Below are 18148 nucleotides of genomic sequence, written 5' to 3' on the forward strand. Positions count from 1 at the left end.
GGGGCTTTGCTGAGGGAAGAGGATGATGATAATGATGATGGGAGGAGCAAGGCGGCCATGTTAATGTACAAACCAGCAATGCTTGAAAAAAACGATCCCGACATGACGAACTGCCATGTTGGTTACGTATCACAACCAGAAATTTAGAGAAATTACTTCATGTCTGACATTTAGATGTTCATGATAGGAATTTAATTATTTAACAAAGTTCAGTAGATTTGGTCCCAATTAGGGAGCACTGAATAACAACAATATCTTAAAAACTTAAAATTTTATGTGATGGGCTATGAATAAAAAATATTTTGAACTTCCAATCATGTACTAAAATTGTATTTTTTTAGATAATGATTAACACAACAAACTTAGTTTAATCTTTAACTAAACTTAATATTTATCATAATTAATGTTGGCTTTTAATCATGAATATTTTGAAATACTAGTCCAAGAGGTAAAAAAACATGGTTAAAATTTTTTTAATTTAGTTTAAAATAAATCATTAGATTGATTAGATGAGGGCTCATGCAGGTTTCTGAAAATATTTTCTAGAGTAATAGAGCACTGTAATAAAAACCATAGCTTGTTGAGTCTTGAATGGTACACTTGGTCAGATTTAAAGCAAGAAGAAAAATTGCAGAATAAACTGTTAATGCCTTACCTTCAGCCGAAGTAAAAAAAAAATCGTTTCTGAGAGAAGTAAAAACAAATAGAAGGAGTTAGTTGTCCAAGAATAAATGCTGCAAGGCAAAATTGTCCATTTCTGTCAGACTAAAACAAAAGTCTGGAGAAGAAAAAGATGATGGAAAGAAAAGTATGCTGAAGAGACAATGTTGGATGTTTTATGGTCCAGCTGAGAGAGTGTGTGGGGCCACTAGGAATATGAGAGACAAGTGCCTTCCTATAGTCCCGCCTCTTCTGCTCTATCCCTGTCCCCTCTCTCTCTCTCTCTCTCTCTCTCTCTCTCTCTCTCTCTCTTTCTTTCGCTCTCTCTCTTGTTTCATCTCCTCCATATCTAAGGCGATCTCTGTACATCCAGTCTGTTAAAACGAGATATCACGCAGACAAACTTAAATGTTATTGAACTGAATGTGAGACAGAGGACACTTTTATTTGCTATGTAAATCTATGTTCCGATCAGTGTCAATTACAAACCAATCTGGAAGCTTGTTTTCCTAAAATTCTGAAATATATGCTTCATTTAAAAAATACAAGTTCATAAGCTAGTTGGCTGGTTTTATTGGGCATTGTGTTAATTGCATTTTTTTTTGTTGTTGTTTTACTAGAATATTTCTTCATGGATCTGTTTCTCAAAAATAAAATATAGCAGGATAAAATGTTTTTAAAAGCTTAGTTATGATGCAAAAGATTTATGATGCTTTAAAATGAGCTATTCTGAGCATTAACCTCAAAATATTAACTTAAATTATAATAAAAAATGCTGCAAATGATTACCACAAAATATAGTTCTAAATGCAGGTTTAAATCATCAAAACAAAATGTATAGTCTCAAAACAAAATTTAGTCTCAAATCCAGAATGTCAAAATATTACTCAACATTCAAATCTAAAACTGATTAATATTACTTTTAAATCTTAAGACTAGTCTTTATTAGAAATGCAATTAAAATGCTAAACTTAACCTTAAATGAAAACCTCTCTCTCTATATATTTATATTTAAATCTATTTTTTTAAATGTTGAAAGCCAAACCCATAAAAGTTACTTTTATTACAACTCTTTACAATTACATTAGAATAAAACCCAAAACTTTTACTGTTTAAAAAAAAAAAAAAATGGAATTCTAATTTAATCTTTTCAAATCTAACCCAACTAAATATTGTAAAACAAGTACAAATCACAATAATTTAATATAACCTTAATTATTTACAAATATGAAATCAAAACATTTAGCTAAAAATTAGATGTTTAAATCTTGGATCAAAGCTTTACACTTTAATCCAGAACATTAAAATAATGCCTTACCCTTGAATAAGGACATTTAAAAAGATACAGAAATAACTAAAACCCCAAAATGTACCCAAGGGGACAAGAAAAGGGCAAAATATATATCTAAAATAAAATCTAAGAGATGTGATGGTAAATTGCAGTGGTAAAAGAGAAGTGAAAGCGTTCTACTACAGCATCTACTGTACCACTTCATCACACCACTCTGAGCAAATTGCTTATCACCACATGTTCTAATCAGAATAATTTGAAAGCAATGAGCAATCCAGTGGAATTTCCTTGCTCTAGTGCTTAAAGGCTGACAAAATTATTTGGATATATTGTTTTTTATTTTATTTTTGAATGATTCCCACATCAGTATTGTACAGGAATAACAACATGACTAATGCTAGCTAGAACTCTAGCTAAATGCTTACACTCAATCATTGCCAGTTGTACTTTGAGTCCTTTTATTAAAACTTCAAACTTTCCTAATGTTATGCCAATAATTTTTAGAACAACTGACATTGTTTTTAACTTTTAAACATAATGGTTTAAATGGTTCCAAAATAGTAAAAAAAATAAATAAAATTCAATCGGCTGTGGCCAAAACATAATCTTATTTGTTTTGGTGTGAAATTTTTCATTAGCTCCTAAATCAAAGTTAGATTTTAGACTCAATTTTTGTAACTAAACAGACTGTCAATTCTAAACAAATACAAATAATAGGCCCAAAAGTCATGTTTTTAAAAAAAAAAGAAAATTAACAAATGTGCAATAAAATGCTAACAAAAGTATATTTAACTTGCACTAACAGTATTTTTTTTTTTTTATTGGTTTATTACAATTTAATTAACATTTTACTACTTTTACAGTAAAAAGCCAACCAAAGTAACTTTTTATAAAAAATATCTACTTAGTAAAATATTATTTATTTGTTATTAAAAATATATAAAAATAAGTATAAAGACAAACTAATAAAGATTTACAATAATAAGAAAAATCACAGCAAAAACACATATATTATATGAGTTTAACCTGGATGATAAAGGATAATAAGGAACTCTTTTAACAAACTTGACAGATTGAAAATCTTTTTTTAAAATTCTGAAATGCTGCAGCTGTAATAACAACAACAACAACAACAACAATAATAATAATAATAATAATAATAATAATAATAATAATAATAATAATAATAGACTGAAAGAAACTTTTATTATGAATATATATTTTTTTGTTTATATCTCGTCCCTGCTTATTTCTCCACAGCAGTAATTTGGCATTTCATGGCTCGGTGGTGGATCTGCATTGAGCTTCCCCCCAAGGCGAGCAATTAATCATCTGAAGCAAACATCTGTTGAACTGAGAAAGCACTCGGGATCAAACCCAGCGAATCTCAGATCAAACAGCAGGTTATCATCGTAGCCTTTACAGAATCTCACAAACACACAGAATTCTCTGAGCAGCTCACACAGTTGTAGTCCATCCATGGCTAAGAACATAATGAGAGCTGGTTATTGCTAACCAAATAAAAGAATAAGGCTTACACTTGTACTTATAATTTGATAACTGTAAATCCTATTTATACCAGAGGGATTTCTGCATACCATATGATTTACAGAACTCTGAACCGTAAACCCTGTAAAGCTAGCAGTATCATTAATTTTTAACAATCACATTAATTATCAATATAAAACAGACGGGGCAGAACAATCAAAAGCAGAAGAATTAGATTGAAGAACAGTTTTTAAGTATTAAATGCTCAGTGAAATTTTTGGTAAAATTTTTTTCTGCAGTATGCAAACTGTAAATTTTATGCAATATGTGCTATATGGGTAAAAGTGCAATATGCATTCATTCTGGTAAAATATGCATAACTGATTCTTGTGCAAAATGTATAAAGTGTGTAAAGTGTAATTTGTGTATCTTGTGTAATAAAAGCATCTAATTGGACCTGCCTCATGTTCCAATGAGAATAAAGATATTCTGTTCTATTCTATTCTATACAGAGTACTTTTTCTCATGTTTAATTTGCAGTGGTGTCTCAATTTTCTGTCTCATTTTGGATTTTGCTGGTTTTGCTTTGCAATTTTTCAACTTTGCTGGACTTTGTCTTTGTTATGTTTTCCATATTTGTTTCAGTTGATTTTGGTTTTTCCATACTTGCTGATATAAATTTGCTGTTGTTTTTGAATGTGATGGATTTGCTATAATGTTGAATGTACAGATGTGTACATATGTACAAATGTAGTGTACAAATGTAACAAATGTTTTGACATCGCTTTGGATTTGGTTTTACTTTTGTTTGTGAGTTTTCATTTTTGTCATGCCACATATTTTTTTCCTGTTTTTTTTTTGTTCCACAATTTGCTTTTTTGCTTTTCAGTTTAAGATTGTGGTCACAAAATTCATTGTTGTGTTTTTAAATTTGCTTATGTTTTCCAGAATTCACTGAGTTAACATTTTTCAGGTTTGCTGCTTTTCTTAAATTTGCTCCTGTGGGTGGTTTGCACTTTGGTGTTTCTATTTTACTGAGCTTGAGCTAAAAAGTTTGAACTCCAGAGATTTCAAGGCCACTTGCCTTACCAGGCCATCTTGTTTTTTTCTTTGTTTCTTCCCCCCGCTTTTTCTGTATTTGCTTTATTTATTTTTTTTTTTTTTTACTGTTCGGCCTTTTAATTTTGTTGTGACTATGTTGCCACATTTTATGCTTTTTTTTAAAAATTTTATTTAACATCATGGTTGCAAAAGTGTTGCCTTTTCTTTGAATCAGCTTTTAGTGTTACTTATATAGTATATATGTAGGAGCTTATATTTGCTCCTATGTTGTTAAGTTGGTCACTTTTTCTGTATTTCCTCTCCTATTTCTAAATTTGCTTTATTGTTTTTTTTTTCCATTTTCCTGAATTTGCTGTTATGATTTTAAATTGCTTATGTTTTCTGAATTTGCTGCCATTTCAAAATCTGCTTGCATGTCCTAATTTGCTGCTACAGTTTTTAATTTTTGTTTCACCAGTTTGTGGTCATGGTTCATGAATTTGCTGTTAATTTTTCCTAATTTGCCATCATCTTTCACTTTTCACGTTTTAAAAACTTTATGTTTTTTTGCTCATATTTTCACAAATTTGTAAATTCATGAAGTTGCTGTGATGTTTTAGAATTTTTCGAAGTGTTTCCATATTTGACATCATCTTTCTCTCGTGCATCTTCAGTAACTGTTATCCTGTTCTAGGTTGTGGAGAGCCTTGTGCGTAAGATGGGAGAATTAAACCTCAGTGGAAAGCCAATTCCTATCTAGGCACCATGCACGTTCTACGTCTAGTAACGACCTATTGCAGTTTGCTGAATCATGTCTAATGAATAATCTGTCGTTGTCTTTAACAAACCTTCTGTTCTGTTTTCTGATGCTGTAGTGATTCTTATGTGAGGTCATGATCTCTCCATTGCTCTTATGGTTTAGATTCTACCATCATTGTAACAAAATTATGGTGGTTTTGAATGAAAAGATTTAAAATATGCTGTCATGTTGTTGTTGTTTGTATATTGTGTTATGTTTTTCAATGTTGTGGTGTTTTTCTGTCTGTATCAGAGTGTACCACATTCCTGTTCTTTTTTTTTAACTTTTGGCAATTTTCATTTGTTTTGCACTTAAATCTCACTGTATTTATATATTATGTAAGACAAAGAAAGTAGCAGGAAGTCTCCCTCACTTTATCTTTATGGTCTTGTATGTGCTGATGTAAATAGTGTTAGTGAGAAGATTTACATTGGATATTACAGCATTTCTTTTTTTTAACACTCATGTTAAAAATTTTGACATGTCTTCACATCTCACATGGCATTTGAACAAACATCTTCTGCCTTAGGCCTGCTTCGCTTCTTGGCTCATGTTTCTATACCATTAGGTCATCATTTTGGTCCAACTCCATTTTTTTGTTTTGTTTTAAAGCCATGCTTGCATTTATGATGTGCCACTGTAAGTTTACCTTTACACTTTACCTTTCTTTGTCTTGCTGCTAATAAACAAAAACTAAATGCAATGTCTAAAAAAATGAGGTGTTTTTTTTTTTATTTCTTAACTGAACTACAAATAAAATTATGAATTGATTTAGTCCAACAAAAATACAATAAATTTAAACCTTTAATTTAATATTTATGATGTAAATATATTCAGTAAATTATTCAATAAAATCAGTGCGGTAAATAAAAATATATTTAAAAAAAATATTTATTAGTATAATAAAGCTTCAGTTGTTTAATAACAGGTGTAAGCAGTGTTTAAAAACAAATTTAAAGCAAAATTGTAATTGGAGGTCTTAAACTTATCTAATGTGTCCATACAAATTTGTCCCCTAGAGGGAGACATATGTCCATGTTTTGTGGGAAATGTACTTTGTTTATGTGCTGGCAGATTTTTCAATTATGCCCCAAAATAAAGAGGAAGCAAATGTTGAAAGCTAACTGTAGTCTTATTGTGTGCAGTTTGTCACTTGCTGTTCAAAAGATTGTTTTGGACAATAAAGCAAATAAACTGCAAACTACAAAAGTTTTTTTTTTTTTTTTTAAGATTTAAGATATATATGATTTAATGATTTTTTTGCTTAAGGAAACCCTGTATTGTACTGTGTCCCTCTCTGTTCTCTAAGAATGTGTATGTATTTGTCTGACATTACTGTATATCTGACTTCACTCATTGTTTGGTTGTTATCTAAATGTGTGTTGATTGATTTTTGTTGATTATAGACATTCTTGCAATGTAGACTCTGGGTTGTGATCCTTTTAATTTATTTTTAGAGTGATTTTTAAACTATTGTATGAATAAGTATTTGACTTTATGAATTAATAATGAATGTAATTTTTGTCTGATATGAACTGGTTTATATTAAAATTATTTGGCATTCATTAAAGGACTACATTAATTTTAAAACAGCTTTACTGTATTTGCAATCATAAGTAGTTTGATTTATCAGAGTTGCATCAGTAGTGAGTTTGTTTTTATTTGTAATTGATTTTTTTTTAAGTGTACTAATAAATGGGGAACACATTTAACAGGAACACTTATAGCTCCAGCTAGCTTGATTTTTATTCCATCACAAGTCAAATTAGTCCCTGTTACAGTGATGTTGAACTAATAAAATGAAACGGACCTGAGACATGTTAGAATAGATGTTTTGCTGTATTTTGGATGGTGCTTTGTGTAAATAGTAAATAGTATGTGGATTTATTTGCTCTTGAAATCAGACCAGCTTTGAGTTATGAACTTTGGTCTCTAACACAAATGGCAAAATAGAATTTAGGTCTCCCCTCCCCCCTAATAAACATGAGTACTGCTTATGGGTTGTCCTGCCTAAGGTGTACCATTTCAGATTTAGAACTTCCAATTAGTTTTAAAAAGAGCACTTAACATTGATCTTGTGATTTTTAGCATTTTTTCACACACAGTGGGGCAAAGAAGTATTCAGTCAGCCACCAATTCTGCAAGTTCTCCCGCTTAAAAAAGATGAGAGAGGGCTGTTCAGTATATACTGAATATACAGATAGTTACCATAACTAAACGCAGAGTGATTTCATTTTGTCAAGAATGAAGCTGCCATGCGCGGTCTAAGCACTCCCATGTGTCCGGCACACTTGATTTGATTCTTAGAAACATGCACTTGCTACAGTATGCTCTCAGCTGAAAATGCAGCAAGTTGAACAACACGCCACTTTCGTAATGTGACCTAAACGTGTGAGGTCATGCTGTTTTTCCTAAGGTAGTGAGTTTTGCAGCGACATAAAAAAAAAGACTGTTTACTTACTTTTCCATCTGTATTAAATCAACACTGTTAAGGTGCAGAAACTCAGAGCAGGTGCCAAAGGTAAAACACACTTTACACACTTGTACATTTACACTTCATGTATTGGTTATTGAGTTACCTGTCGTAATTGCAAATTTCCTGAACATTTATACATCATTTTCTGGTAATATGGCAGGGCTGAGTAGGGAATGTGTGTTTGCTAATGTGGTGGAAATAAAAGCAAAGCAAAAAATAAAGGCGAAGATTTTATTAGGCGGAAATCATCAGTTACATAAGCGAAATATATTTAATTGTATTTAATGTAAATAAACTGAATTATCTTTAAGCCTGCAGAGTTGTGTGTAAAGAATTCCATTGCCTTAGCATGAATTAGAAAAGGTAGGTAGAGGTCATGTCCTGACATGTGTTCAATGGATGAAGGCTGATGGCTCTGGATTGTTCAGTCAGGCTTTAATTTTTCTCCATCGTTTCTCTGATCCAGTCCAGGTAATTCTCCACTTTGGTGTAATAACCTTTATAATTTTTATCTCCACACACTGGTGGACCCCATGACACAATCCCCTTGAGGCGGTATGGTGTGTCAGAAGACCCAAACCCCAGCATTGGAATGACGAGTGAACCTCCGGCGTCTCCTTTACAGCTGTCCACTTGTCCATCAGTGTCTCCAGCACAGAACATGTTTTTAGTGACCTTAAGATTAGAATTAAAACAGTGACCTAAGTATTCTTTAACATGACCATATTGCAAATATCGACTCTTTTCCCTCCTGTCTGATGTCGCACCAAAGCCTGAGATGGTCCCCTGCCTTCCCTCCATCACTGGTCCACTACTTTTTCTTTCTGGAAGACACACGGGCATGATATTTTCACTGAGAGGGACTCGAGAAGACATCTTGATCAAGGCGATATTATTATCATAATGACTTTTTGTATAATCATAGCCGGGGTGAATTATGATCGTCTCCGTTCCCAATTCAACCTTATTCTTGTCTAGACCATCCACCATTCCTCCAAAGAACTTCAGTGATCTCTGCTTTTCCACCACATGAGCAGCAGTGATGGCCCAGCGGTCATTAATCAGAGATGCACCTCCTCGCTGAGGTTCTTTCACTAGGAGCTGCCAGGGAATTTGCCCCAGTTCGGCAGTTTTCCCCCCAAAGATTCTTCCACCAGCAGATGATTTAGTTATGCCACATACTAAAAAAAAAAAAAAAAAAAAAAAATTATATGGATCCTAAACATGCAATGGCTGGTGATTTTTTATATATATATATAAAATGATAACCAAATTTTTTGTTTTTTAAATCAGATAAAACGACAGGCAAATTGATGATAATAATAATTTTAAAAAAATTCCTGCAAAACAATTTTACAAAAATGATTTCTATTATGTTTCTTGATGTATGAGTAATTTGCATATATAAATTACTCAAAAGTGTTGTAAAACAAATTGTGCTCACTATTTTAAATTGAATTCATAGTCATTCGCAAACTGACTATATATATAAACTTTCAAAATTTATTTAAATGTACAGACAAATCTACATTGGTTCAAATGATGGACATTACTTTTGGTCTTGCTCGAAAAACAGAAAAAGTACTATTGTGTATGGAATTGTAAAAAAAAAAAAAAAAAAGGATATATGTAATTCAATAAATAATCACGGAGTTCATTACTGATTGAGTGAACATACCTGGAACACACTTTGTGGTAAGTTGTGAAAAATTCTGTCCATTTTCAGCCACCCAGTCTCCTGTAGCATCACACGTGAAGTTGGCTAAAAGAGAGAAAAAAAGAAGGAATGAAAGTAATATCACTTGCCAGCTCAGATGATTTACTTAAATTGTGCTGGGGTCAATTATCTTGATGAACTCAGTAATGCTCTTACGATATTCACTTTTGTTTAGTAACATGAATTTATTCATTTATTCATTAATTCATTTATGCATTTATTTAGCATTGGATTATTTGAACTTTAACATTTTAAAGCACATCATATTAATAATAATTAAAATTTTAGTTGAATCAGAAAATATTATATAGACTAATAATTTATTTAAAAAAATAAAGACCTGTAAATCTTTAATCAAGTATTATTATTATTATTATTATTATTATAAAGTTATACACATTTAAATAGCATATGTTTTACATTTGGCATCAGTTTTTATTTCAATAAATATTTAATATTTAATGTCTGTAGTGTGAAACATCCCCAGCAGCAGCAACAGGTATCCGAGATGCTTACTGTATGTTGCCATGGTAATGCAAACAGAGCAGGGCGTAGGGAACACCCTGTGAAGTACTTTTCGGAATGGAACGGAGCTTTTGATGTTTAGATGGTAAATAAATACACATTTTGTACTGCTCCTGGGTGCCTGATCCAGTTTTTAGGTAATTTTGGGTCAGTATTTGTACACACTTACCATGTCCAACCAGATTGTAGTAGTGTGTAGAGCACTTGATACTGATGTTGTGCTTATAGGTCGTCTCTGGGTCTTTCTCATTCAACACCATCAGATCTGAAAGTTCAGGAAGCTGACAGTTCACTTCTGTGAAAAATAAGAGACAGAAATACTGATCGTTCTTTTTGCACTAAGTGTGAGCGCTTTAATGATTTCACTCATGTTTACAGTTACGTATGACACTACACTTCCCGTTTAACTGACACATGGATGTAAAACTGTCCGTTGTCTGTGCACAGAAAAGATTAAGGATGATAAATACAACCATAAAAAAACATTTAAAGCTCTGTTGTTCTTGTCTCATTAACTTAGCGAGTGAGGAAATGATATTCTCATGCTATTAGTGAGAAATTGAAATGTACAATATGTTTTTTTTTATAATTCCAGCTCAGTTGTGTAGAAATTAGAGTCTCGCGTTAATAAACACCAACTGTTTTTTTTCCTTAGACTATTTAATTTCACTCTGCATACTCACATCATCTAAAACATATCCGTTCGTACAGCGCACAGTGACTTTCTCGCCCACTGTATAGCGTTCTTTCACTGGAGATATAGTGGAACGGGGTGTCACTTTACCAGAACATTCCATTACTACAAAGCAAGGTACATTAACCAAATAGATGTTCCCAGTTCATTAGGTAAAAAAAAAAAAAAACATGTTGTGCAGTTATGTTTTTAATTAACAATGCAGGAATAGTGGCTTTATTGATTGTAAACCCTGCCTTTAGGTTTGTACTGAAGAGAGAAGCCTTGGTTTGTTCCCCCCAGATCGGAGTGGAAGATGACTTGAACGTGTTGGGCTGCAGTGAGGATATCAGCAGGTCTGTCCTTCCCACAAAATGGCCCAAAGATCTCGGTATCTGTCTTAACCTGAGGAGAGAAGACAAATCAGTGTGGACATAGAGGTTCTGGAAAACCTCTGTCTCTTACTAAGGTGTTCTCCACACTGGTCTGGCAATGCTTTAGGATTCCCCAGTAAGAGTTGGCTGAGGTGGCCGGGGAAAGGGGTTCCCTGCTGGAACTGCTACCCTCACACCCGATTTTCGTTAAGTGGTTGAAAATGGATGCATGAATGGTACAGGTTATAATATGTCCTGATCCAATATTCTCAACATGCATTTACAGTTACACACTCATATGTACTTTGACATAGTCAATGCAGCGTCCATTGATGCTTTCCACATCAAACACTCCAGTGAATTTTAACTCAATTTGATTCCCTTCCTCCACAGAGAGACTGTATAAACAATGTGCATTCTCGAAGTATGGCCCAGGTCTGCCAGGAGACGTCAACACTCCAGCTCCATTACGATTCTCAGTGCAGTTGGCTGAAAAAGAAAAAGACACAAGAGCAGGTTTACAAATTCTCTTTGCTAATGTATGAGTGTCAGAACACAGGTGGGGACACAGAATGTTGTCTGTTCTGTTGTTTTTTTTTTACTTTTATGCAGCAGCCCCTTACACAACTGATCTAAAGACAAAAATAACTTCATAACAAAAGATCTGATTTGGGTGAACATTTTTGTTGCAGAAGTGGGCTTAAGTATTCAAACACATTAACTTTCAACAACTCTCAAAAAAAGCCCAAGCCGTGAAATAGAGGAATGTCAGGAGGTTGACATAAACTCTACTTTGAGTTTGGGAAGTCTTGTAAATGTCACCTCTGTCCCCTTCCCCTACTCCTGAGTCTCCTGAGTAAAATCAAATCTTGTGTGGTGTTCTCACTAAAGCACTGGAGAGAGAGGTTTAAGCCAAAACAGTCTTCACCTCAAACATCGCAAACATGGGGCATTGTTATTTTACCTGGGGTTGTGTAAATAGCATTAAATCCTGCGTGTCTGTCCGTGTTGGAGTAGTCGGAGTGGAAGACGATAGAGAGACAGCCTCCAGAGGACGAACGGAGCGAGGGATTAACAGATGACTGAAGCTCCTCAAAGGTCATTTTGCCACACAAGTTAGCGAGGACGTGGCCATCTTCAGAAATCTGTCCGACAGAAACAGGAGAAAAAAAAACATTTCAAAGCAATACATTAGCAAAAGATTGTTAGCAGAAAAGGGAACAATCCAAGATAGAAACATCATCACAAAGAACAATAATTAAGCAATGAAACTAAAAAGGTAAAAAGGGATGATTCATTAAATAAAAGAAAATTTGACTTTTTATTGCCTATTTTAAAAGATGTACTGCATGAAAAGAAAAAAAGTGAATTAAAAGGTAGTTTATAGAAAAAAAAACACAATGATGGGATGAAAAAATAAGGTGAATCCTTTTTTAGCTTGGATCCTTGAAGAGATTTATTGAGGTGTTTCTTATCACTAATCAGAACGTCTAGGTTTCCAAAGAGTGGATTTGACAATACTTTTGCTTGTCGATCAACGAATTCCACCAACTGCACGAACTTGGCTCTTTTCCGACGGCGCTCCTCGTATTCGTATGCATGGACCCTCCATCTTTCACGCAATTTGTAGGGCAGTTTTGAGATAATAATCCTCATGTTGGTGGGATTATCTAACTCATCCATGTCTTCAATGTCTTCCATAATATTGCGGCAAGTTACCAGAAACAGGGAGAAGGCGCTTAATGACTTTCCATCCTCTGACTTTATTTCAGGCCATTTGAATGCCTTTTGCATCAGCGCTGTTGCAATTTTTAGCTCATCTCCAAACCTGTCATGTAACAGTTTAATTGCTTCTGCATAACCACAATGATCTGGCATGTGCTGGCAGCTCTTCACAAGATATTTAGGCTCTCCTCTAGTGTACTGCTCAAGAAAGTATACAGTACCTTATCAGCATCACTATCAGCTCTAGATTCCACAGCATGTTCGAATGCCTTCATAAAAGACCTGAACTCAAGTGGGTCTCCATAAAACAAAGGAACATCGCGCTGAGGTAAAGTAAATTGCCTTTGACTATTCGCAAGCATTTCTGTGATATCTGTCTGACGTTGCATCACTCTCTGAAGCTCTACTGTATCAATATTATGAAGTGAAAATTCATTGTCTTGGGTAGACCGCTCCTACTTTTCTTCTTAGGACTGACACTTAAATGGGCTGCCTCATGACGTGATGACATTCTGCCATATTTTGATGACACGCTGTACTTGTCATGTTCATTATGTTCCGATTTGGGAACATATGCACCACTCGATTCGATGACCACACTCTGTCTTGCAGGATGTTGTCGTTCTTCACAATCCAGATACACCTTTAATTTAGCATCGGACATTGCAAGCGTCGTTTCGATTTCTAGCCTTTGCATTTTAGCCTTTAATTGTGTCTTTGATTGTGCTTCCTCCGTTTCTAACGCCTGCCGTTCTTTTAGGGTTGCTGCCTTAACCAACAAGGCTGCTCTGTTAGCTTCTTCTTTAAAACGAGCTGAGGATGCTGCGGATGTTAAAGACCTTTTGGATACTGCCGTAGCTACACTTCCAGGCTTATTAGAAGCGAGTGTCTTAGGCGCCACCATTGACATGCTGTCCATTGGTGAGGCTTCAGCGTTGAATGTTTGATACAAATTAAAGCGGCTCTTTGTGTCCGCAATCCACAACTCTACCTTTGCCATGAATTCTGTGCAGCACAGCAATTTAGGCTGATACCAGAAGTCCTGATCCGGTTCGTGTTTTTCTTCCTTTAAGTACTTTAGCACATCCGCATTGCTTTCAGTAAACTCTTCTAACAGCTTTTTGTAGTTCTTATGATACTTAGTTTCAACATCATTCAAATTGCAAGCATTGTCCATAAGCAACTCTATTTCGTTGGATTTTGCAGTCAATTGACTCAACTTGCCTCTTCTGGCGTTCATCGCTTTGTGAAGCTTCTCTTCCAAACCTTTGTCGACGAACGCCCTCACACGCTCAGACTCGGTAATGGCAGCGTTGTCTTTGTCTGCCGTAGTGAAATTCAGGGCGAGCGAATCCTCTTACGGTTTCAATTACTTATCAACACTCCCTGCGTGTTTTTCCGAGAACGCACACGCGTTCTTCGGTCCACATTCACATGCAGGTAAGGTGCGCTTTTAAGTCACTTGTCTTCGCTCGAACGACGGAGAAAGCTTTTGACTTTACATGTATGGGCATGTTATTCACAAGTTCTGACACGTATCTTTTTTAGTGAACTGATTTACCCACGACTCGGACGTCCATGAATTCGTTGTCTCTTCGTTTATTTTTTAACGTCAAACGTTCAACACTTCTTACAGTTTTCTTGCATAAATCCACTATGCTTACAACAACTTATTTGCTGTATCTTATTACTTTTTTTGATTACAGTCAAAGGCTTGTGTTCTCCACAACTTCCATATTCTAACAACTTCTACCGTGCGTAATAGACATGCAACTAATGCTTAACTAATAAACTTTAAATAAACACAACAACAGAATCCTAAAAATGAAATATGGCTCTTACAACAAGGAAGAAAACAGAGACAAGAAGACGTTAGAAGCTTCCTGTCCTGTACCTTCAGGGCATCGTTCTCGCACTTGTCACTCTCCTCCAGGTCCAGGTGGAGCAGTGTGAGGGCCAGGACGTGACCGGGCGGTGCACAACGCCTCCACGATTCAGACAAGTTTGTGTGGTATCCGTAGGGAAACCCAGGAGACTGAATATATCCAGCGATAGACGGGGACACACTCGCTAACACCACACACACCCTGAAAAAATAGAAATATAGAAATATGGATAAACAGAGAGACAGGAGGTTCAGATTGTTCACAGTTTTGTTAGAGTTCACTAACATCTGAAACCAAATGCTATGTTCAATTTTATTTAGATATCACTTTTACCTCTGGTCATTGTCACAAAGAAGCTTTACAGAATCAAAAGAAATTAGGCAAATTATTATATGGTCTGATCTAATAGGTTTTTCTTTTTTCACATTGTTGGAACTTTAGAAGTTTAGAAGTGTAATCGCACTTACCAGAAAATAAACATGGTCGAACTAACGGTGAGTGTGTGTGTGTGTGTGTGTGTGTGTGTCTGTGAGTGTGTGCGTACTGCAGTGAAGTTCCTTTATTTGTTTAACACACACACACACCGCTTAGATTTGTCAGTTGATCATTGTGGGATGAGTAGAATGCTGCAATTGCGTATGTGCTAAATAATCCTGAACTTATCTCAACCCTAAATATTATCTGATTTTTTTTTTTTTATAAAATCCTGAAAAAAAGTGTTATTTCCTATTGATCAGAGAGTTGGAATAAATTGTATGTTTGTGAACATTTATTATCTATTTCTCTAGGCACTTAGTGACATCTTGCTACACACTGATGTTGCACTTCTATCTACTGCCACATATTTATGTTACACAGTAGACCTACAGTAGAAGAGATTCATGGAGATTTTATTTATCCATTTGCCTGTACACAGTTTCTCAAACTTGATCTCTGATGTTGTACACATGTTCCTTTTTATTATTTTACACACATCTCAATTGTTATTAATTGCATTTATTTTATAGCCAATTTAGTCACATGGTCAGATACATAGACAGACAGACAGACAGACATGGGATTCAAACCATGGGATTCGAACAAATGACTAAATCAGTGTGGTTTATGATTGTGATTCAACATTGCCGCAACCAAACAGTTTCTGTTTTAGTTGTGTAAAGGCACGTTTAACTCAGGAGTTCTGAGGATATATACAGTATATATCCAGTTGGTACTTAACCAGAATAATGGTTTGGCAATGGCATGAGGGGTGTGTGTTTGCTGGCGCTATAACTATAGACTATAGACTTAGTCCATTCTGTCAAGGATTAATGAGCTGAAGCTCACGTGGTAGCAGTCAAACATTAAACTAATTTACAATCACAGTACTAAAATTAAAGTACAAATGAGGAATTTTAGTTGAATGTAGCCATTTCTTATTATCTAATATATCTTTTAGAATTTATCATGTGTAGTGCACGAAAAAACAGACTCTGGGTGTGCATCAGAAAACGTGAGTGTGCCACAGTTATTGCCAGATTTAAGTCCAAAAACTATATAATAAAACTATATAAGCTACATAACCTTTATAAGACTCTACTTTAATTTAGGTGTACTCACAATGATGACAAAATGTTATGATTTTGTACAGCAAACAGGGGGCGCTGTTCTGTATTTGTATACTCGCCTCATAAACATAAAAAATATATACTTATAGAAAGTGAAATGTCTGCTTTTCTATAAACTAATGGAAAACAAATTTCAGATGTAATTCGTATGAAACGTGATTTATTGGTGCAGACACTGCTGTGGAAACGACGTGATGACGCGATCACCTTCATCACTACAGCCGAAACCTAAGAGATCACTAATTTATCAGTGAATTATTAAAATGCTCAGAGTCAGTCTGCTTGTTGTTTTCCCGACGCATTCATAATCATTAGCCTACTTCTGCGGGTGAGCGCTGATTAGACTACGTATAGGAATATAAAGAGGAGAATCATGGCTCAACATCCTGAGTCCAAACCTCATTTAAATTAAATTAACAAATAGTATAAGTAAACAACAATAGCCCAAATTTAGAAAAGCATTTTTATTTAAATTATAAATAATAATCCTGCATTTATTTTTAGGTGTTCCAGCTGCCACTGTTCTTATACCGCTCTTTATCAGAGTAAATCATTCAGTAACAAGCCTGTAATTATACATGTAAAACTGGTACATCTGTATGAATAAATTGTTTAAATGTATGTATCATGAGCTATTGATCATTTATTTATGCAAACGACTCAGTAAATGCTCATTGCTGTGCTGTTTGGGGGGAGGGACGTGCTAATGGACATTTTTATAAAATATAAAATTAAAATATTATATAAGAAAATGATTGTGTATAGAGTGATTAAAAAACAATACAACGCATGTTATGATCAGGAAAATCATTTCTTCCATTCCAAGGATTTAAAATGGTAACAATGTGAATTTTAGAATATAGGATCAGGAAGATTTTAAACCTCAAAAAGACCTCAGACCGCAGAGGGTTTAAAGTAATTCTTATCCCAGGCTGACTTAAGTTAAAGTGAGGAAGGATGCACTTTAGTTTTTCCTCCTGGCCTCAGTGTTTTTGTGTGAGGAATCTGAATGTATAGGTGAGAACACCTCAGACGTGTTCACACCTGACGACGGGTGAATTATTAGCATTTGAATGTTGTCTGACATTTTTTAAATAATAACAATAAACAGATACAAACAGAGATAGGCTATATAACAGTTCATTTTTGGTACAAATAAAATTGTCAGCTAGTGAACTTGATTGTCTGTCTAAACAACATTTAGCAATGTCTTTTTTTATAACGTGTTATTGTACAGTAAATGCCTTCAGCTCTGGTCATGATTTTTCATGTTTGTTGTATAAAGTACTTGGTTGTGGAAATTACCATCACTGTAGTATTTCTTCGATAACATATTGTTATGACCTTTTTATGACTTAAGCTCTGCCTACAATTAGAAATAGTGGAAATTTTTTTCCCCCGAAGTGTCACTTTGCACCACCTGACAGTCATCTCTTAAATGATTGTGAAATGCGACTGATTTACACTCAACAAAAATATAAACGCAACACCTTTGTTTCTGCTCCGATTTTTCATGAGATGGACTTAAAGATCTAAAATTCATTCCAGATACACAATATTACCATTTCTCTCAAACATTGTTCACAAATCAGTCTAAATGTGTGATAGTGAGCACTTCTGCTTTGCTGAGATAATCCATCCCACCTCACAGGTGTGCCACATCAAGATGCTGATCTGACATCATGAGTAGTGCACAGGTGTACCTTATACTGCCCACAATAAAAGGCCACCCTGGAATGTGCAGTTTTTTGCTTTATTGGGGGTCTGGGGACTCAGAACCGGTCAGTATCTGGTGTGAACACCATTTGCCTCATGCAGTGCAACACATCTTCTTCGCATAGAGTTTATCAGATTGTCAATTGTGGCCTGTGGAATGTTGGTCCACT

The 18148-nt window shown here is 34.6% G+C and overlaps 1 protein-coding gene across 1 annotated transcript in view; it reads right to left on the reverse strand.

Moving 5' to 3' along the window:
* Positions 1–7974: 7974 nt before the first annotated feature.
* The window catches only part of LOC128519989 (mannan-binding lectin serine protease 2-like), a 30216-nt gene continuing 20042 nt past the window's right edge, over positions 7975–18148 (reverse strand). The window contains exons 12-19 of the mRNA XM_053494000.1: positions 15123–15172; positions 14664–14856; positions 12009–12189; positions 11349–11533; positions 10928–11075; positions 10167–10292; positions 9434–9517; positions 7975–8936 (exon numbers count right to left, since the gene is read on the reverse strand). Coding sequence (XP_053349975.1) covers positions 8191–8936; positions 9434–9517; positions 10167–10292; positions 10928–11075; positions 11349–11533; positions 12009–12189; positions 14664–14856; positions 15123–15172 — 1713 coding nt within the window. The 3' untranslated portion in view covers positions 7975–8190. The remainder of the gene's footprint in view (positions 8937–9433; positions 9518–10166; positions 10293–10927; positions 11076–11348; positions 11534–12008; positions 12190–14663; positions 14857–15122; positions 15173–18148) is intronic.

The sequence above is a fragment of the Clarias gariepinus genome, chromosome 4 (genome assembly GCF_024256425.1).
Source record: "Clarias gariepinus isolate MV-2021 ecotype Netherlands chromosome 4, CGAR_prim_01v2, whole genome shotgun sequence".
NCBI lineage: Eukaryota > Metazoa > Chordata > Actinopteri > Siluriformes > Clariidae > Clarias > Clarias gariepinus.